Here is a 23,096-nt window from a genome sequence, read left to right as displayed (position 1 = left end):
TTATCTTTTTGTTTTCTGCTATGGGGCCATTCCTGGTAGTGCTCATGGGTCTAGTCTCAAGGACTACTTTTTATTTTTTTAATTTTATTTATTGATTTTTATCATTAGTGGAACACCATGAGGTACAGTTGTAGACTTACAAATTTTTGTGCTTGGGTTTCCGTTGTACAATGATCGAGTGCCCATCCCTCCACCAGTGCCCATTCTCCCCCTCCACTAATCCCAGTATCCCTCCCACCCCCCCTCATCCCCCACATCCCACCCTGCCTGTGTAGCAGGGCATTCCCTTTTGTTCTCTCTCTCCTTTTGGGTGCTGTGGCCTGCAAAAGAGGCATCGAGTGGCAATCATATTTGGTCTAGAGTCTACTTTCAGCATGCTTCTCCTATCCTGGGGGGATACTCCCAATATCCCCCATTTGGTGCTCCCTTCTATATCTGGACTGCCTTTACCCCTAGAGTGTGAGGCTGGCCTCTAAGCCATGGAGTAAAACTCCTGGTATTTATCTCGGCTATTCTTGGGTGTTGGTCTCCTATTTTGTTACTTTATGTTCCCCAGATGAATGCAATCTTTCTATGTCTATCCCTTTCTTTCTGACTCATTTTGCTTAACATGATACTTTCCATGTAGTACCACTTGTATCTAAATTTTGTGACTTCATGTTTTCTAACAGCTACACAGTATTCCATTGTGTAGATATACCAAAGTTTCTTTAACCAGTCAACTCAGGTTTTTTTCCAGATTCTAGCTATTGTAAACAGTGCTGCAATGAACAGACAACTGCAGACGTCACTTCAACTATACTTTTTTGCCTCTCTAGGGTGTATTCCCAGGAGTAGTATTGGTGGGTCAAATGGGAGCTCAATTTCTAGTTTTTTGAGAATCGTTCATACTGTTTTCCAGAAGGGCTGAACCAGTCAGCATTCCCACCAGCAGTGAAGGAAGGTCCCTTTCTCGCCACATCTGCACCAACACCTGTTGCTTTTGTTCTTTTGGATGTGGGCCAGTCTCTGTGGTGTGAAATGATATCTCATTGTTGTTTTGATTTGCATTTCCCTGATGATTAACGATGTAGAGCATTTTCTCATGTGCCTTTTAGCCATTAGGATTTCATCTTTGAGGAAGTTTCTGTTCATTTCATCACCCCATTTTTTGATGGGGTTGGATTTTTTTTTCTTGTGGAGTTCAACCAGTACTTTGCATATCCTTGATATCAACCCCTTGTCGGATGTGTATTCGGCAAATATCCTTTCCCATTCTGTAGACTGTCTTTGTATTTTGGTCACTGTTTCTTTGGAGGTGCAGAAGCTTCTTAGTTTAAGATAGTCCCATTTGTCTATCTCTGTTTTCACTTGCTTAGCCAGTGACGTGACATCTTTGAAGACACCATTAGCTTCAATGTCATGGAGGGTTTTGCCAACTTTGTCTTTAATGTGCCTTATGGATTCCGGTCTGATGTTGAGGTCTTTGATCCATTTTGATCTTACTTTTGTACATGGTGTTAGGCACAGATCTGAGCCCATTTTTTTTGCATGTAGTCGCAAGGACTACTTTTTAAACTGCCCCTTTATAAACTGTGGGTCAAGGGACTGAGGGATATCATAGTTGGTAAGACACTCAGCTTGCATGCAGATGACCAGGATTTGGTACCCAGCACAACATATGATCTCCCAACCACTGCCAGGAGTGATCCCTGATCACAGAGCCAGGAGCAAGTCCTGAGTGATGCTGAGTATGACAAAATAAATTAATTAATTAATTAAATAAAACCCTAAACTGTGGGTCAAGACGCCTGCTTCCATATCCCTTCCATTCTTATACTCGATACCCAATAAAATTTGCATCCTTTTTTATATTTCCCCAACCACATTCCCTACCAACTGCAGCCATTGACACTAAAGATACAATTATACTAAGGACAATTAGTGTCAGACAATGGCTGACACTAATTGTCCTTCCAAAATTCCTCTGAAAGCAGTGACCTTGGGGTCAGCGATAACACATCTCCATCAGAGCAATGTTCTGCTGGTCCCAGCACCACCAATTCTTCTTTTCCTTCCTTGTCTTCCCCACTGCTGCCAAAAGAGGTACCCAGAGAATGTCCTTGAGATTTTCCTGTAGTTTAGTATATTCTCTAAAATTATAAAAAGACAAAGCTTCAGTTATCCAGAATAAGCTCAGAAGATCTCAGATACAAAAGGGAGAGGACAGTTAATAATTCTGTGTTGTAAAACATTGATTTAAAAGTATATAAACACACCTATTTCCTATTTTATTGCTGCAGTTAGTACAATAGCAAACATATGGAAACAACCCAAAAGCCCAATTACAGGTGAATGGATCAAGAACTTATGGCATACATACATGATAGAATATCATGCAGCTTTAAGAAAGAACAAAATCGTGTAATTTGATGCAATATGAATGGACCTAGAGGATTCATGCTGAGTGAAATCAGTCAGAAGGAAAGTCATAGATACAGAATTATCTTTCTCCTATGTGGGACCTAAAAATATACAGCAAAGTAGTAACGCAACTCTAAAGCAACACAACAGAAGAAATGATCCACTTGAGTTTGGGGGAATGTTGGGAGGGGGGAGTATTGGGGTTCTTAGGAGAAGGAGAGGGGACATGGTTATGGACGTGGTGTTGGAATTATGTGCATGAGAAATCATTATTAATAGCACTGCAAACCACAGAATCTCAATTTAAAAATTTTTAAATAATAATAATACTGTGCCGTGTAATTGAAACCTACAAAAGAATAATTGGTAGCACTGATCTAGGTTCAATTCTTCCGCCCCTCTTGGAGTGCCTGGCAATCTACTGAGAGTATCTCACCCGCACAGCAAAGCCTAGCAAGCTACCTGTGACGTATTCGATATACCAAACACAGTAACAACAAATCTCACATGGAGACATTACTGGGCCCACTCAAGCAAATCAATGAACAACGGGAGGACAATGATAGTGACAGTGATCTCTACTTTTTACCTCAACTCTGCCTCAACTCTGAAGAAACTAAATATCACCTTTTTTGTAACCAAGCACACAGGTGATCCTGTTTCTAGTTAGTTTGCCTTTAGCTTTCCCAGACAACACACCCAATTTCAGCATGCCTGAAATCATCCATTTGCTACTAGAATCCACCTGTGAGTTCCTGTGGACTGTGAGCCAAGGTGATTTGTTCCCTTGGTCTAGCAAGTCTTGAATAAACAACCTTTTCTTGTTCTTAAAAAAATTTATTAGGAGATCTTAAGTGTTTCTGCCACACACTAAAAAAAAGATAACTGGGAAATAAATAATATGTCAATTAGAATGATTTTGCTCATTATTTCACAATGTGCATTTACATAAAAATATCACTGCTACACTGTCATATGTACAATTGTTCAAATTATACCTCAGTGAAATACATGGTTGAGGGTCACACCACAACCATGATGATGACATGGAATAATCTGGGGGAGGACCCTGACTCAGTATGTTTAAGTCTGTTCCAGTGATTCCAATGATCAATCAACTTTGAGAACCACTAGACTACATCTTAGTTTGCTCAACATCCTGTTTTTGAGCAATTAGCTCTTGCTATATGGACATCTAGTTTGTCGTTTCTGATTTCTGTCATTTTGTTGCAACTACTTTTTAAAATTCTTTTTTCTTCTGTGATAAATCAGCAAAAATCCTACCTATCCCTGGTGCAAACATTTTTCTAGAATATAAATCCAGGGTTGGGATAGACAGAACATGAACAATATATATTTACCTTGGCTAAGTACTGCCAGAATACTGCTCTCTCTCTCTCTCTCTCTCTCTCTCTCTCTCTCTCTCTCTCTCTCTCTCTCTCTCTCTCTCTGTCATAGTGTGTTTTTTTGTGTTGGGATGGGGGGGAGGCACAGAGGAGTGGACTTAAGAAGGTCTTGGAGCCACACCCAGCAGTGCTCAGAGGGTGCTCCTAGCTCTGTGCTAAGCAGAACGTATGTGGTGTCAAAAAGGATCAAGGGTCGATGAAATCTGTGCACAGTAGATGCCTTAATCTCTGTACTATGTCTTCAGCGTCTTACACTTGGCTTTTATTTTCCTATTAGTGAAGTTAAGCTTTTTTTTCCCCTATAAATATATTTAAGTTTCTGTTCTGTGAATTTCCTGTTACTATTCTTTGCCTTCTAGCTACTTCTTACTGACAGAAACAAGTCTTCTGTAAAGTACAATCTACAAATTAAACAACTGATAAGATTTAACATAAAAACAAAATGCTTCTCATCTATGAATAACACGGTAGGCAAATTCAGAGCAAACAGTCTTCACACTATCACAGTTTCTTCCAAACTGTCCTAGGAATCTGGTCCTACCTCTCTCAGTTCCTGCTCTCCAGGACCGCAGAAGCAGGCACGGTCTAATTCCCGTTTTACAGGTAAGAAACCCAAGTCCAAGAGACCACGAACTCTCCCCGGGGTCTCCAGGTGGTTCATCGCGGCTGGTGCAGGGTTCGCAGAGCTGGCGGCCAGTTCCCGGGTGTGCAGGACTATGCCCCTCGGAGATGAAAGGCGAAGGAAAGAAATTTGTGTACAAAAGACAAGAGGAGTTTGAAAGAGCAAGCCAGACACCGAGCAGAGAGGCTTTGAAGGATACGTGCTCAAGGGAGAAGAACCAGCTTGAAAGAGCTAATCCAATGGGCAGAATTAAACCCAGATTTATCTCTGCAAAACTCTACACGTTAAATGGTCCTTGGAGGAGTGTGGTAGTTAGCAATTGGACACTTAAGGATAGAATGGAGTTGGGGGATGGTCCAGGCACGCCCGCCTGCAGGGGTTGATTCTGCCCCCCTGGACTCCGGCCCCCAGCAGCTCCTCCAGGTGTTTCCAATGAACACGCAAAGGAAAACAGACTTAAAAAAAATTTTTTTTTAATCAACCAACCCAGAACCCTTCCCAGGATAAGTAAAGAAACACATCCTGAGACTCAGATAGACACTGTGCATAGTAAACAGAAAGGAAAGGTAAAATTAAAAATAGATCATCAGAGAAGGGACCACTATGACAAGGACGGTTGGAAATGATCGCTCTGAACAAGAACTGAGTGCTGAAAGTACTGGAACATGATAAACTTTCAGTACCTATATTGCAAAACAAAATTTCCAAAAGGAGAAAGAGGGAGAGACAGAGACAGAGAGATAAAGAGAGAGAGGCAGAGAGACAGAAAGAGACAGACAGAGAGAGAGAAAGAGAGAGAGAGAGAGAGAGAGAGAGAGAGAGAGAGAGAAGTTCCTACCATAAAGCCAGACTGGTTGGAAGGGGAACAGGAGGGAAACTGAGGACATTGGTGGTAGGGTGATGAAACACTGTATGACTGAAACCCAATCTTGAACAACTTTGTAACTGTGTATCTCACTGTGATTCAATAACAAAAAAAATAGATAATCAGAAATTTCTGGAAGAAAGGGCCATGTGAAGCTGTTTGTAATTTTCCAAACAAACACCAACAATAGTGATACAATAAACTTCTTCTTTGAGATACATGCTCAAGTTGTACCCATATTTTCACCAGTTCCCTGACCTTTCTGTCTTGTCAAAATGTAGGGCCCTGGAAAATTCACCCAGTTCTCTTTGTTTATCCATTTCAGAGGATTTGCAACAGGCACTAGAACATTCACAAACGTCTTTTCCAGTACCTAATTCATTCACAGATTTAGCCTTGTCCTTCCTCAGTTTAGGGTCTTATTCTAGCCTTTCTCTTCTGTACCTTTCAGGTGAAGAGAGTTGAGATATGGGGGCACATTTCACTGTTAGGATGAATATTGGGGCTGGAAAGACCGCACATGGGGCTGATTGTGTTCTCCGAGGTTGAGAGGCCCCAAGATCTCTGTGAGAGGTTCAATCCCCAACACTGCAGATTCCACAAGTACCACTGGGAGTGACCCCTGAACAGAGTCAGAACTTGCTCCTGTGCGCCGCCGGATGTAACTCCCAAAGAAAAGGTAAACATCCTCCAACCTAACAAATTATTCGTGACCTTAGAAAACTGGATGGAAATGCCTCATGGCATACACAATAGCCACCCCTCATGCCACCTTGATGTCTATGGCGTGTCTTGTTTGTTTTTCTCTACAGAACCAAATAATTCTGAATTCTCGGGCTCTCAAAGAGTAGGGGATGAGAAACATCTCCCCATCCCTCTCTCCTTCCGGGATCCTGGCAGTCACACCCATGAATTGCCTCTGGCACCATACAAGCTCATTAATGGGCCGTGATCCAGATACTCACAAACAAATGTTGGAAGAAATCAACAAGCTGCAAAGATGTTTCCGGATCCCAAAGTCATCATCCAGTTAAAATTGTAACTCCAGGTGCATCACCTTATTTAAAAGTTTAGAATTCCTGTGACTGGAGCAATAGCACAGCAGGTAGGGCGTTTGCCTTGCACGCGGCCGACCCGGGTTCAATTCCCAGCATTCCATATGGTCCCCTGAGCACCACCAGGAGTAATTCCTGAGTGCAGAGCCAGGAGTAACCCCTGTGCATCGCTGGGTGTGACCCAAAAAGAAAAAAAAAAGTTTAGAATTCCTGGAGTAGCATACCACATTGGATGGGGTGCAAAGTAGAAGGCAATCAATCTCAGTTGAAAAAATATTAGTGCGCGCGCGCGCGCACACACACACACACACACACACACACACACACACACACACACATCATTATACTAAAACACCAAGTAGAAGAACCAAAAGTGTCCTTCTTTGAGAACTGGGTACCAGAAGAAAGTGATGTGCATGATAGCATGATACCCTCTCCGTAACAGCATTGCAAACCGCAGGGCCTAAAGGGGAAAAAGGAAAAAGAAAAAAGTGCCTGTCACAGAGGCAGCCTGAGAGACGGTGGAGGAGGGGAGGAGAGGGAAACTGGGGACATTGGTGGAGGGATGTGAATACTAAAGGAATTGGTATTGAAACATTATACACTCGAAACCCAATCCCAAATAATTTTGTAACTTTGTAATTCATGATTAAATTTAAAAAATTGTTTTAAACCACAGGACCCAAAAGGAGAGAGAGAGAGATCAAAAGGGAATGCCCTGCGGCAGAGGCAGGGTGGGATGGGGAGATGGGAGGTGTGAGGGATGCTGGGACCCGTGGTGGTGGAGGATGGGCACTGGTGGAGGGATGGGTACTTGATCATGGTACAACTGAAACCTAAGCACAAAAATTTGTAAGTCTATAACTGTACCTCATGGTGTTTCACCAATAAAAAATATATATATAGTTTAAAAATTGTTTTAAGTGTCCTTCCTCCAAGAGATTTGAAAAAAAAATTTAAATATGTGATTTATTAGCAGCAAGGGTACTCTAGGGTAATAATATACTTTATAAAATATACTTATTTTTACTTACAAAAATTTTAATTTTTATAAGTAACAAGTTAAAAAATCACAGAGGCAAGTAATCTTTTGGAAACAACTGTTTTTTTTAAACAATCAAAAATGTTTAGGAAAAATTGCTTGACTGTAATGTTTATTCCAGGCAAATAGCCAATCTGCGTAGATCTGGTCTACAAAGTACTGGAATCTTTCCTATGTGATCATTCATCATGAATATTTCTTCTAGTACAATGAAAATGAAGAGCATTGATGTGAATAAAAGTAAAGGTCATTGAAAAAAAATGCACTAAAAATCTTCAAATGTCATATAAGGAAAGAAAAGCCTGAAAGTAAATCTATATAATTATGATTCTTTTAAATTATCAATGTAACAAAATTAGTTTGAATAACTTAGAAGCTAGAGTTTATGGGTCAAAATATGAGCTAACATAAACAATAAAATAAGTGAAATAAAATACTGAAACTCAGAAATTCTCAAACATTTTAGGGAAAAAAACATTTTCTTTCATCCAAATTTTTCAACGATCTTCAATGTTTGATAATTACGGTCACGGTCCTCCCGTTGGTCATTGATTTGCTTGAGCGAGCCCAGTAACGTCTCCATTGTGACACGTTACTGTGTTTGGCATATCGAATACATCACGGGTAGCTTGCCAGGCTCTGCCGTGCGGGGAGATACTCTCGGTAGCTTGCTGGGCTCTCCGAGAGAGGCGGAGGAATCGAACTCGAGTTGGCCATGTTGGCTGCTTGCAAGGCAAACGCCCTACCGCTGTGCTATCGCTCCAGCCCGATAATTACTATATTTTTAAAATTTTGTTCTTGTTTTTGGGGTATACCTGGTGTATTCGGGGGCTTACCCCTAGCTCTATGCCAAGCAATTACTTCTGGTGAGACTCAAGGTACTATATGGGATGCTCTGGATTGAACCTGGGTAAGCTGCTTGTAAGGCAAGCACCATGCCTACAGTACTATTACTCCAGTTGCAAATTATTTATTTAAAAAAAAATCAGTGAACTCATGCCGGGAATCGAACCCAGGTTGGTTGTGTGCGAGGCAGACGCCATCCTCATTGTCCTTTTCGCTCTGCCCCCCCCTATATTATTATTCTAACTGTAGTAAATGTCATGTACACACATCACTTAAAAACTATGATAATATTTTACTCTGGCAATTTTTCCTTATATCTGAAGTCTATAATCCCTGGGGAAGGGGCATTTGATGGTTATTTCTATATTTGAGGAAAGGGGATTGTGCCACAGCCAGCAATGCTCAGGACCTGTTCCTGGCTCTTTGCTTGGGAGTGATGCCCCGTGGTGCTCAGGGAACCCTCTGTGGTACTGGGCCTTGAGCCAAGGTTGATGCCACTGCAGCACACGCAAGGCAAGCACCTTCCTTTCTGTACTGTCTTTCCCTTCCCACCTTAGAATATTTTAAAAAAGAAGTATGAAGTGATTTCATATACATTTTAAGACTTCATATATATTAAGAGAAACAACGGTTTAGAGAAACTCTGGTTTTAGCTCATATCTTAACTATATTTTTTTAAAAAGCATAATGTAAATATAATAAGATAAAGAGGGTAGAATTAACACAAAAACACTTCCATTTACAAAACAGGAACATAAAAGAAATTTTTCGTTCATTCATAGCAATTTTAAAATTGCAAGGAAAGCTTTGCTGGAGAGGTGTGTACAATTCCTGATTGAGTCCTGATTCTGCCTTTTGGGGGGGTGCACCCCTGTCCATTGCTCTTTATGGCCCATGACTCCATGTCCTGGGAAATGTTCTCTTTCTATTATACCATATCCCCACTGAAGTGGACATTTGAAAATTTGTTTTTTCAGGACACATCTGACATCCTACTTCCCTTTCATCTACAGTTGTGTTGAGCACCACAGGCTTCTAATATCCAGATTCATTCTTGGCGTTTAACACTATAACTTTCTTTTTCTTTTTGTAATAGCAGTGCCCCAAAATATAATTTATTTTCAAAGATATTCACACTTCTGATTCATTGATTTGATATTTTTTGGGGTTTTTTTTGCTTTTGTTTTATTAATGAAACATCATGAGGTATAGTTGTAGACTTATAAGTTGTTATGCTTGGGTTTCAGTTATATGATTGAATACCCATCCCATCACCAGTGCCCATTCTCCACCCCCACCAACCCCAATATCCCTCCCACCCACCCCCAGCCCCCATCCCACCCTGCCTCTGTGGCAAGGCACTCCCTTTTGTTCTATCTCTCCTTTTGGGTGCTGTGGTCTGCAGAAGAGATATTGGGTGGCAATCAAGCTCAGTCCATGGACTACTTTCAGCAGGCATCTCCCATCCTGGACAGATCTTCCCAGCACCCTTTATTTGGTGCTCCCTTCTCGATCTGAGCTGCCTTTACCCCTAGAGTGCGCAGCTGGCCTCTAAGCCATGGAGTGAACAACCTGGTATTTATCACAGCTGTTCTTGGGTGTTAGTCTCTTGTTACTTTATGTTACCCAGATGAATGCAATCTTTCTATGTCTGTCCCTCTCTTTCTGACTCATTTCGCTTAGCACAATATTTTCCATGTAGTACCATTTGTATGTAAATTTCATGACTTCATTTTTTTCTAACTGCTACATGTACTCCATTGTGTAGATGTACCAAAGTTTCTTTAACCAGTCATCTGTTCTCGGGCACTCAGGTTTTTCCCATATTCTAGCTATTGTAACACTATAACTTTCTTAAAGACATTTTATCTGCTGGAGTCCAGTAAGTTCGAAGTTCCAAAAGTATTATCAAGTGATTTTTCAGATGTCTTAACTTTGCTATTTCACTTCTCTCTGGCTTCTAAGACGTTTTCTCACTGAGTTACAGGAACCTTAGACTTACCAGATTGGCTTGGGTCAACCACATTTTTAGTCTCTTTTCCTTTAAACCATTTTATCCCAATGAAAGGACATACTGATCTTTGAAGCGTTCAGCATAAGAGAAAAAACACATGGAGGGTGCGGGATCCCGGAGGAAAAAAAAAAAGAAAAAACAGGTTCCAAAAAGAGCCAAGATCACCCGCAAGTTCCAGATGGAGTAGGTGCCGCATCCCACCTCCCCCAGATGGAACCCCGGTGACCAGAAGCCTCTACAAACACAGCTCGAGTATGCGGGAACGAGGACTTTTTCTCAAATCTGCCAGACTACACCTCCCAGGTAACCTCTGATTCCGGAAGTCACGCCCACAGCCCGCCCCCCAGCGCCATCTTTGAAGCGTTCAGCATAAGAGAAAAAACACATGGAGGGTGCGGGATCCCGGAGGAAAAAAAAAAAGAAAAAACAGGTTCCAAAAAGAGCCGAGATCACCCGCAAGTTCCAGATGGAGTAGGTGCCGCATCCCACCTCCCCCAGATGGAACCCCGGTGACCAGAAGCCTCTACAAACACAGCTCGAGTATGCGGGAACGAGGACTTTTTCTCAAAACCACGCGGCCGCTTACGCGGCCGCGCGACATCTCTCTATATACAAAGTGATCAATGAGAAGTAAACCACCCAATCTTTCTCCCTGAAAGTCAGAGTTAAGTTTGGAGCACGGCCACAGCCCCAGAAACACAAGGACTTAATGCAGAACCCAGCAGCTTAGAGCAGAAAAGTGAAAGGACTATGCATTAATCCAGGCCATCAAGTCTGCCGGAGGGGAAAGGGTGTTGCCCCATTCGCCCTCTCTTCTCTGGAAAGAAGGATGGCGGCCGCATGGGAGCCTTGTGGACAGCAGGTATGAGCCGGGGGTGTGGGGGCGACTAAAACCTCATGGGAAGGGGGGCATTCCGGTCCGTCCTTCACGCCCTACCGAGGTCACCAGTCACCCCCCACGAGCGGCTCTCCAGCACAGCCACGGCCCCAGAAGCACAAGGACTTAATGCAGAACCCAGCAGCTTGGAGCAGAAAAGTGAACGGACTATGCGTTGACCCAGGCCATCAAGTCTGCCGGAGGGGAAAGGGTGTTGCCCCATTCGCCCTCTCCTCTCTGGAAAGAAAGATGGCGGCCACATGGGAGCCTTGTGGACAGCAGGTATGAGCCGGGAGTGTGGGGCCGACTAAAACCTCATGGGAAGGGGGGCGTTCCGGTCCGTCCTTCACGCCCTACCGAGGTCACCAGTTGCCCCCCACGAGCGGCTCTCCAGCACGGCCACAGCCCCAGAAGCACAAGGGCTTAATGCAGAACCCAGCAGCTTGGAGCAGAAAAGTGAAAGGACTATGCGTTAATCCAGGCCATCAAGTCTGCCCAGAGGGGAAAGGGTGTTGCTCCCTTCCGCCCTCCTCCCTCTGGAAAGAAAGATGGCGGCCACATGGGAGCCTTGTGGACAGCAGGTATGAGCCGGGGGTGTGGGGGCGACTAAAACCTCATGGGAAGGGGGGCGTTCCGGTCCGTCCTTCACGCCCTACCGAGGTCACCAGTCACCCCCCACGAGCGGCTCTCCAGCACAGCCACGGCCCCAGAAGCACAAGGACTTAATGCAGAACCCAGCAGCTTGGAGCAGAAAAGTGAACGGACTATGCGTTGACCCAGGCCATCAAGTCTGCCGGAGGGGAAAGGGTGTTGCCCCATTCGCCCTCTCCTCTCTGGAAAGAAAGATGGCGGCCACATGGGAGCCTTGTGGACAGCAGGTATGAGCCGGGAGTGTGGGGCCGACTAAAACCTCATGGGAAGGGGGGCGTTCCGGTCCGTCCTTCACGCCCTACCGAGGTCACCAGTTGCCCCCCACGAGCGGCTCTCCAGCACAGCCACGGCCCCAGAAGCACAAGGACTTAATGCAGAACCCAGCAGCTTGGAGCAGAAAAGTGAACGGACTATGCGTTGATCCAGCCCATCAAGTCTGCCGGAGGGGAAAGGGTGTTGCCCCATTCGCCCTCTCCTCTCTGGAAAGAAAGATGGCGGCCACATGGGAGCCTTGTGGACAGCAGGTATGAGCCGGGAGTGTGGGGGCGACTAAAACCTCATGGGAAGGGGGGCGTTTCGCTCCGCCCTTCACGCCCTACCGAGGCCACCGGTTGCCCCCCGCGAGCGGCTCTCCAGCACGGCCACGACTCCAGAACACAGAAACCAGTTTCTTAACTATCTGACTTTCAGTAGAAATACTTCCAGGGTCAATAGGTAAAATAGCAGAAATCCAAAACCAACATTTAATTCTTTAACCCAGCTGTAGAAAGCAAATCACTTCACAATGCTTTTTCAGCATGTCTGATTTGGGGGGGGTGGGTAAACTCTAAATAATAGTGGTGAATCTTTTATTGAAACAATGAATCTAATCAAAGCAGATAGAGTGTTAACTAGAATTCATCTGCCTCACAGGGACGGGGAGGGGTGGGGGGTGGGGTTTTATTGGGGTTCTTCATGGTAAAAAATAAGTATTGGTAAAGGGAAATGTGTTTGATATTTGCATTACTGAGACATAAACCTGAAAGCTTTGTAACCTTTCCCACAGTGATTCAATAAATAAATAAAAAAATAAAATAAAAAAAAAAATAAAAAAAAAAAAAAAAAAAAAGAAAGGACATACTTAACACAAGCCACATACTTCATTCTTCACTTGGAGACAAATACCTTCACAAAGACATTTCCAAGCTTTCTCTTTGCCACTAGGTTGAGTTCTCATACTTTGTTATTCAAATCTGTCAGTTTTATCTTTCAGAGATTGTGATTGAGAGCACTTATCTTTTCCAGCTCTTCAATATGTTAAACTTGGGAACTGTATTCCTTTCCACTCCCAATACAACATGACAACCTTTTCTAAGCTCATCTCTTCACTGTCATACCGAATGATATAGTCAGCAGCAGGCAGTGCATTCCATTTCCCAATCCATGCCCTATGGCTACAAATTCATTGAGTGTGCTATTCATATTAGAAATTACTGCATATAGGACTGGAGAAGACAGTGCAGAAGTAAGGCTCTTTCCTTGCATGTGGCCAACCATGTTTCAATGCCTAGTATCACATATGGTCCCCTGAGCACTGCCAGGGGTGATCTCTAAGCACAGATCAAGGAGTAAGCCCTGAGCACAGTCAGGTGTGGCCAAACTCCCCACCCTTCTGTTTTAATTATTAAAGACAGGGCCAGAAAGAGTACAGGGTAATGAAGGCCCTTGTCTTATATGTGGCAATCCCTAGTTCAATTCCCAACACCCAACCACTGCAGGGAGCACCCCCAGCACTAAACCAGGAGTAGCCCCTGAACACCATTAAATGTGGACTGCCCCTATACTCCCAAATGAAAAATAAATTACTGCTGTTAATAGTTTAACAAATAGTTCGCTGCTAGATAATATGACTCTCTTTTAAACCTCCCGTTTCAGTGTAACTCGCTCTCACTCTCTCCCCCCTCCTACTTCCCTTCATACACTCTTAAACAATTCCCACCTTTTATGACTTTTTGGGTGGCAAAATATTTCTCTTACCAATTTTTCAAGGATATTCTAAGCTCATGAAATTACACCATGAAATTAAAGCACTAGGTTTATTTATGCTCATGCTGATTCTCTGGTGCTGCGTGTGGTGTGAGACCACTGTAAGTCAGAAACCCTGTTATTAACAGCATTGCATATCACAGTGCCTGCAGTAGAATACTATGTATCTCTAAAAAAGGACAAAATTATGCAATTTGCTGTGACATGGAGGGAACTAGAGAATACCGTGTTGTGGGAAATCAGTCAAAGAAGGGATATAGAATGATCTCGCACATGTGTGGAACCTGAAGATCTACAGCAAGGTACAATACAGGACCAAAGGCAACACACAAGAGAACTGATCCGCACAACTGAAATGTGTGGATCAGTTGGGTTGGGGACAAGGTTTGAAGGAAAAGGGCATTAGAGTCCTTAGGGGAGTTAGGTGGGTACACTGGTATGATTATGGTGTTGGAATTATGTGCAGGGAAACTATCAGTAACAGTATTGTAAATCACAGAACTTCAATCAATAAAAAGATTTGAAAAATAAAAACCATGGTGCCTAAATAAAAAGGAGGAAAAATAAAAGGATTTAAGAAAGAATGCAAACATCACCAGAGAGAAAAGAGAACCTCATGAAGTAAAAGAAATTTCCACACACCCCAAGTGAGGATGCAGATGACCCCCAGGGAGTGCACCCCACTTGAGTTTTCAAAGCTGATTTATAAAATCATTTATAAAAGGCTTTCCCACATGCTCTTCTGGCCCAGAGCTTTCCAAGTCCACACTAGAGCACTGCCAGGGAAGGAGCAGTGTTACCACCAGATGTCTGCGGCACAGCACCTCGGGGTCCTCTCCTCGGGCTTCAGCTGGCAAAGGCTTGAGCTTGATGTTTATGGTCTGGGGCTGGCGGCTGCTGGCAGCAATTCTGCCTTGGATCATATCTTGGTATTTCAACTTTCCAAACCTCCTTATCGGGTGCCCCACCTACCTACCCATTTCAGAAATAATTTTTATTTCTGAAGAAATAATTGCTTTTTAGATATGGATTTTATCGCCAGTAAGCTATCTAAACTCTTAATTGGAATGATTAGCTATCGATCTGTTTGAATTTTCCGCAAGTGCAATTCTGTCATTGCTTAAGGACTTTTCTTTCTTAAGCTGTCACATTTTTTCCTATAGCTTCAGAAAGAAGTTAGATAATGACTCTTCAACCTACATCTTCATTCCAGAACTATCCTGTATCCTCAGACTTCAAAGTCCAACTGTTGAGACAGATGCACATTTGGATAATCTATAGGAATCTCACATGCAACATGTCAAAGTCTCAGCTTTACACCTGATTATCCTCCAGTTTTTTAAAACACATGAAACACACCAACCACGAAGTCAGAAAATGAGTGAGCTTCTGTCATTACTCTAGCATAAGCCATCTTTGTATCTTTCCTGGCTTGCTGTTTTTTGTTTTTCTTAAATCTTCTTGTTCTCTGCTCATTCTCTGTAACAACTGTTGACAATTATGGCCCAGAGTCAGTTTTTGTGTCTGCCCATCTCCTAACTTCACTCAGCATAGTACTCTCCAGATCTATCCATGTAGCAGCAATTGTACGATTTAATCTCTTGTAGCTGAGTCGTATTCCATTTTGCACATGTACCATTGTTTATTCAGTCATTGGCTCTCAGGCACTGTTTCCAGGTTTAGCTTTAGTGAATAGGGCTACAATAAACATAGAAATGTAAATGTCTTCTATGACCAGTTTTTGGGCCCCTGGTGTAGTACCAAGAAGTGAAGTAGCTGGGTCATATGGAAACTCAATTCTTAGTTTTTGAAGTGTCAATCTTCTTTTCCAGAAAGACTGGACCCATTAAGATTCCCACCAGCAGTGAATGAAGGCCGCCCTTTTCCCATATCCACACCAACACTGGTTGTTTTTGTTCTATGTGATGATAAATAACAAATAATGGAGTGAGATGATTTCTCCATTGCTGGTTTGGGGTTGTTTGGTGTTCTGTTTCTCTTTTTTTTAAAGCAAGGGTAGGGGGATGTTGTTTTGTTTTGCCATACTCAGCAGTGCTCAGGGGTTACTCCTGCCTCTGTGCTCAGGAATTACTCCTGGTGATGCTCAGGGGATCATATGGGATACCAGGAATGAAACCCGGGTTAGTCACTGGGTTCCTTTCCTGTGGCTGTTGGTAAGGCAAACACCCTATCCACTGTAGTATCTCTCCAGCCCCTCCACTGTTGTTTTGATTTGCACTTTCCTGATAATAAATAACAAATAATGGAAGTAAGAGAGGGTACGAGGAAATGGAAACACATCCCCTGTTCATGGATTAGAAGGATTAACTGTCAAAATGACAACCTTGCCCAAGCCAGCAAAGATTCAATGCAGTTCCTATAAAAACATTTGTGGCATTTTTAAAAGACATAGATAAAATGCTTTTGAAATTTATATGGAGTAAAAATCCTTCCCCCTGAAGAACCAAAGCAATCTTAGGGGAAAAAAGATGGGAGGTGTCTTTTTCCCCCAACTTTAAACTTTACTATAAAGCTATAGGAATCAAAAACAGTGTGGAACTGGAATAAGGCCAAACTCTCACACCAATGGACAAAATTGAGAGTTCAGAGATAGATCCTTGTGTTATAAAAATTTCATTTTAGTAGAGGGGCAAAAAATATGATGTGGCGTAAAGAAAAATTCTTTAACAACTGTTGGGAAAACATTTGTTAAAGGTTTGGTCACAAGCCAAAAAAAAAAAAAAAGAATTGAGATTCCTTTCTAACATCATGCACAGAAGTAAAATCAAAATTGACTAAGAACCTCAACATTAGACTTAAATCTATAAAGAAAACGTAAGTAAACACTTCATGATTTTAAATCTAGAAGTATCTTCAATGATTCAATGCCACTGGACAATCAAATGGAACCACATTAGACTAAGAAACTTCTGCACCACAAAAGAAATGATGTCCAGAATAATATGATTCCCATATGCTGAGAGAACCTATTTGCCCACTATTCATCTGATAAAAGTATTAGCATCCAAGATACATAAAGCCCTGGTAGAATTTTGCAAGTAAAAAAAAATTTTTAAATAGGGGAGAAGAGTGGTTGGAGTGCCTTGCATGCAGCCAACCCGGTTATATTCCCAGCATCCCATATGGTCCCCCGAGCACCGCCAGGAGTAATTCCTGAGTGCATGAGCCAGGAGTAACCCAAGCATCTCCGGATTACTCAAAAAAGAAAAGAAAAGGGGTGGGGGAGATGAACAGAAACTTCCTCAAAGAAGACATACAAATGCTAAACGGTATATAAAAAAAATGCTCTGCATCAGTTATCAGGGAAATGTGAATCAAAACTTCTTTCCTGTTAAAGACATTGCTCCCTTCATGTAGCCTTCCATGAACTTCCCAAACCAAATAAGTACATTGGTTCCCCACCTAACCTGCTGATTTTCTTACAATTATATACTTAGTGTTGTTTTCCACTAGACTGTAAGCACTTAATTGGTTTCATTGAATGCGGAATCGCCAGCATTTGGCTTAGTCTCTCACATACAGCAGGCAATTAATAAATACAACTTGCTCTCCCTCACCCTCCCTGGATTCTGTCAGGCATCTTCTGATACCGTCCACTTCTGAGCCACAACTCCCTTCACACTGAGTCAAACATCATGTTGTGTCCAAAGTCTCTCAGTAACACCGAGCTGATGCTACCACTCTGGACTTTTCCCACAATGCTGCTAGACTGACTTTTCTAATACACAAATCAAATGTCACTCTAGAAAGGCTTCCCAATACTCTCTCAACAAAATCTAAAACCCTGAGGAGACTTATTTTACAAACTTTCTGCTTTAGTTTTTGTCCATCTCTCAAATTCCAGAGTCAGAACAATTCCCTTTCAAATCTGTTCTCACTCAACTTGAGATCTTTGCTATTCCTTTTATCTGCCTCTGCACACCTGGCATCCAGGTATCCTATACAGTATTTGGGGAGCATCTTTGATCTCTGCTTCCTCACAGTCTCTTTATCGGCCTCAAATCTGTTTTAGGGTGCTCTCTATTCCACTCCACAAAATGCCCCAGCTGCAGTATCAGTCACCTACAAAGCTACGTGAAAGAAGGGACAAATCTGGCTTCCTTTCCATTGAAGCTCCACTTCACACAGTACTTAACACATAGCTTGATAAATTATTTATTGAGTAAATTAAATGCTTTTAAACTAACGCAATTTTTCAAAATCTCAAAACTTTTGTAAACTGCATTTTTATTAACTTAATAATGACTCTCATTTCCGAGACCTCACACATTCACTGCAGTACTAGTTCTCTTCCAACTTTATACCAGAAGACACCTACTCAGATGAAGAATTAACTTAGTACTCTTATTTCCATTTTTTGCTTGGGGGCCATAACCAGTAGTGCTCAGGGGTTATTCCTAGAGGGGCTTGGGGGACTGCATGGGATGCTGGGGATTGAAACCAGGTTGGCCATATGGAGCAGCAATTGCCTTCCTGCTGCACTATCTCCCCTGTCTTTTTTTCTTGGGAGAGGTTCTTGAACCATATCTGGCAGTGCTTGAGGGGCTGCTCTCTGCAGCACTTCGGGGACTATGCTGTGCCAGGGACTAAAACAGGGTCAGCTGCATCCAAGGCGAGCGACTTAGCCCCTGTACTATCTCTCTGATCCTTTCTGTCCTTCGGGTCCTAAACTGCTGATCTCAGGCACCAATAAATATTACTGCTTCTAACCACATTGGGCCCTCACCATGAGCCTGTGATTGGCATTCTCATTTCTAGTCTATTCTTCCTAGCATATGTTTAAACCTTTACCACCTAGCTCAAGACCCCATACACAGAGCAGACCTGCTCTTTCTGAACTGCTCCTCTGTCAAGATAAAGGGACATCATCTCTATTTCAGACTTGTTTTTCCTTTATCCTTTCTTCTTTCCCTGAATTATCTCTGCTCTTATACCTATCTCTTTTGGCCTGGTTTTGGGCTCTGCCACATCTTACATTAAAGTCACAAAAGGCAATTCTACATAAGGTTCTGTTATGGCTTTTCACTGGGTTGCATTAGCTACAGTTCTATTCACTCCACAGCTGGCCGAGTACTGGATAAAATAGCTCTTTCATACTCTTACTAAATATGCTGCATTAACAAGGGAGCTGAAATCATAAAGTAATCATGTGCCATTCTTCTGCCCACTCCAATTGAAGAGACTATAAAAAAAAATGAAAGAACTTTATGCTGTGAATGGGATGGAGACAGTGACAAATAACCCACTTTTTTAGTCACCAGCATGTGTCAAGCACAACACGGGGTACTGCATCATCTTGGTAACTGGATTCTGGAGATTCAAACCATGTTATTATTTGTTATTATTCCCAAACATGACTTCAAATAGAAGACAATGACAGAGACTTTGAGGATTAGAAATAAGAATCATGGGTATAGTAGAGATATTAGGCCATATCTCCGCTAAAACAATTATCTCTAAGTTTTAGTATGTTTAGTTAGCATCTTTTCTAAGTTACAAAAATAAATCAACAACAACAACAAAAACACATAAAAGATAAAGATTTGTGAATATAAAAGGATTCCTAGCTGAAAACTGGCTGGCAAACTAGAGAACGGAAGGGATGGGGCAAGGATTATCAATTCTAAGAACTTTGCAGACTACACAAAACATTTTAATGAACTACTTTAGACTTTAGATTTCTAAAGTCTAACTAGGAATTTCAGAAACTGGCAAGAACCTTAACAATGTTCATCAGATCTGATATGTCAATTTCCTTCTCCCCTTTCTTGCCAAAAACACTTGAAGTATTGCATTTCTTTTGCAACAAGGTAGAAGAAAAAAGAAAAAATATAACAGAAAAACAAACCTTTTATACTTAATTCCACCTTAAGCAACTATTTGTTGTAATACTATGATCTTTTCAGCTATGCCAGTTTACATATAGCACTATCACTATGGGGGGGGGGGGGAAGAAGCAGGTAAGTATTAAAGATTTTAAAGATTTTTCACAAACCAATGACAGTAGGTTTTTATTAACATATCTTACAACGGTGATTATTCCTAGTTTCATCATTTCTGCTTAATTATAAAGACTGATTTAGCTTCTACAGTAATGTACTGTATTTAAATGATCATTCATACAAGATACCACACCAGTACATTTTTTGAATAATATACACACATCACTCTAACTTGGACCTGTTATTTTAAAAGTGGGTTTATAAATGGGACTTATAAAAGTTATGGGAGGAAAATTAAAAGTTCTAGTTTAGCAGCATGCATGTATGTATTCAAGTACAATTTTCAACCAAGTGCTTTTTTTTTAAAATTTACTGGTGACTAATTCACCAATACCAAAATAAACACTACCCAAATTTTTTTAATGTTAAGGCTAATATTTTCACTTCACATCCATATGCACAACCATAAAACATTCCATTTTAAATATGTAGTAATCAAAGTCTGAATACATTATACCATGTACATATAGCATCAGAATTTCAAACTGTAGAATTATTCAAGTTCATGAGTCCTGTAACAGTATGTACTAGAGATGTAAATTAGCATTTTGTTCTCCAACCACACGTACAAATGGCCTGATATCCATAAAGACCAATGCAAAAAATGACAGGCTCAACTTATGATACAGTAATTTAAAAAGTAGCAATGTGTTGGAAAAGACAGCTATGTAGTTAAACAGAATCAATTTCATCTTTCAGAAAGTTATCTTAATGTTTTGGAAATGTATATAAAAATAGCAAGCTATTTTCATGTATTTTATTGTAGTACTACAGGCAATTTTTTGACTTTTGAACACAACTGAATATTTGCTGTTCTCTCTACTTTAATGCAAAATCATTCTTTTATGTTCATTTCCTACATGGAATATCCCATATTTGATAATGTCATGTTATCAAATAATTTTTAGATCGCAGATTTGACTTTTTGTCATTAGATGGCCTTTAGTTTATTTTCACATGTAAAAATGCAATGTTATATAACAAGCCATGGAAGTCCAAAGTACCGGGAATTGCTTGATAGCACTATATATGAAATCATCATCAAATTACTGAACCATTTGGAAGGAAAATCTTGGTAGCAATATATAACATGCTCTTCTGTGGTCTTTCTTTTCTACTTAAAGAGTGGATGAATTTCATCAGCTCAGTCATTTCCATTCTTACAGACTGAAAACCCCTACAAAACATAAATTGCTTTTCCCATCAGCTTCTAAGAATGCAAATGCACCACAGTTCATTCATTAGGGGCACCGACACTGAGGCTTTTCCCCCCTCAGGAAACCAAGCAGAAACAGCAGTGATTGCACTGCACAAATACACTACAGATGAACCTCTTCAGCTGACAGGAAAGTTCCAAAACTGTGCCTCATCAGAAGAGAAGTCTGAACAGCTCCAATCTAATTATCTGAATAAAAACTTGGTTTGTAATAAAAGGTGGGCATGCACAGAATCAACATGCCTGCCATGTGTAAGCTCTCAAATCTTCTGATTGATCATAAAATCTCTTTGTTACCACCTCTAGTAATTCATCCAACTGAAATGGCAAATTTTGATTTTTTTAAGGACCCCCAACTACACATTTGTGCCCTCCCCCTCAGTGTACTGTATTATATTAACAGCAGCTCTCTACTTATTTTACAACTATTTCAATTATTTACCTGGGGAAAATATTTATGAAATTCCTGAGAATGAATTAAGTTTTCAGCAAAGCCTTAAACTTTTAACAGATTCCTCACAATAAGAAAGTTTTAAACTTCTACTATTAGACCAACTTTTACTATACAGTATTTCACATAAATCATGTTTTACATTTTTTTCTAATTACATACAGCAAAAATCTCAAATCAACACAAGAATGGTAGGGGGGAAAGATGCATTATGTTTAGCAGATGCAAATTAAAACACACAGATATAAAGAAGCAGTAAAACTTTAAATAAATCACACCCACTCAGAATCAATGAATGATCTGATATGCCTTGCTGGGAGAATTATTTTTAAATGATTTCATCAACAAGTTGTGCTTCTTATCAATTGTGGACTCACAAAAATGACCACTAAAGAATGATTTAACTTGTTACTTGTTATGTTCTCCTAATTAAAAACAAATTATACCATTAATATGATTAACAAGCACCTAATTTGGAAAGGCTTTATAACATGTATCTTTTCCCCTTCAGCAAAAGCATAAATCCCCCAAATTAAAGCTTATTGTTGATAAATTCTTAATGAAAATGATGATATAATGCAACGCTGACGTGGTGAGTCACAGCCCATTGTAGTGTGGACCCCATCTTTTATTGATGTGATCAAAAGTATGTGAAATCCACTGCTGTTCAAGAACTTTGTATCGTTCCTTACACATATAGAGAGGCTTGCCTCGCCTGGAATTAAAAGAAAGAAAGTATTAAGAGTAACATAATATAATGAAGACTTCATATACACATTTTTTTTTTTGGCTTTTTGGGTTATACCTGGCAAAGCACAAGGGTTATTCCTGGCTCTGCACTCAGAAATTACCCCTGGCAGTGCTCAGGAGACCATATGGGATGCTGGGAATCAAACCCAGGTTGGTCGCGTGTAAGGCAAACGCCCTACCTGCTGTGCTATTGCTCCAGCCTGTCATATACACATTTTAAAGTGCAGATTCTGTATGAAAAAATATTCATATAGTAATATGGGTTTGCCCCCCCATGCTTCATTAATTGCTACGGAGAAAATATTTCAAAAATCAGAACCAGCTCTAAAGTCACATATATATATGTATATATATATGGTAATAAAAGGTGGGTATACACAGAATCAATATGCCTGCCATGTGGATACTCTCAAATCTTCTGATTGATCATAAAATCTATTTGTTATCACCTCTAGTAATTCATTAACTGAAGTAGCAAATTTTAATTTTTTAAAGGACTTCCCCCCACTACATATTTGTGCCCTCCCCCATATATAAATGCAGGTATATCTCTTTATCTATATCTACAGATAAATCTGCATTTACACTGCTGTTACTGACAAAATTTCAATGAAATACATGCATGCACAACTGACCTCAGATCCCGATCCTCTTCCCCATGAGCATCCAAATACACAGAACCCCATAGGCAGAAGCGGTGGCCTCGGATGATGATAATCACTGATGCATTTATCAAAAGGAAAATCCCTGTTCCAGCACCACAGTTCTGAGCATGCTAAAATATTAAAAATATGTTAATGAACCTCATTGTCAAATGGCAGCTATAAAAAAGCCACAAATACCTTAACTA

At 41.1% G+C, this 23,096-nt stretch overlaps 2 protein-coding genes across 3 annotated transcripts in view; both read right to left on the bottom strand.

Moving 5' to 3' along the window:
* The window catches only part of LOC130019802 (myosin-IIIb), a 410,050-nt gene extending 395,321 nt beyond the window's left edge, over positions 1-14,729 (bottom strand). Inside the window, exons 1-2 of the mRNA XM_056110474.1 lie at positions 14,607-14,729; positions 6,750-6,814 (exon numbers count right to left, since the gene is read on the bottom strand). Of these exons, the coding sequence (XP_055966449.1) occupies positions 6,750-6,814; positions 14,607-14,729 (188 nt within the window). The remainder of the gene's footprint in view (positions 1-6,749; positions 6,815-14,606) is intronic.
* A 5,096-nt stretch (positions 14,730-19,825) lies between these two features.
* The window catches only part of UBR3 (ubiquitin protein ligase E3 component n-recognin 3), a 178,775-nt gene continuing 175,504 nt past the window's right edge, over positions 19,826-23,096 (bottom strand). For both annotated transcript variants that reach the window (XM_056110292.1, XM_056110293.1), the window contains exons 38-39: positions 22,882-23,021; positions 19,826-22,211 (exon numbers count right to left, since the gene is read on the bottom strand). In XM_056110292.1, coding sequence (XP_055966267.1) covers positions 22,094-22,211; positions 22,882-23,021 — 258 coding nt within the window. In that variant the 3' untranslated portion in view covers positions 19,826-22,093. The remainder of the gene's footprint in view (positions 22,212-22,881; positions 23,022-23,096) is intronic.

Source organism: Sorex fumeus, unplaced genomic scaffold, assembly GCF_029834395.1.
Source record: "Sorex fumeus unplaced genomic scaffold, SorFum_2.1 ptg000009l, whole genome shotgun sequence".
Taxonomy (NCBI): domain Eukaryota; kingdom Metazoa; phylum Chordata; class Mammalia; order Eulipotyphla; family Soricidae; genus Sorex; species Sorex fumeus.
The sequence above is the reverse complement of the archived record's forward strand: the minus strand, read 5'-3'. Positions and strand labels throughout refer to the sequence as shown.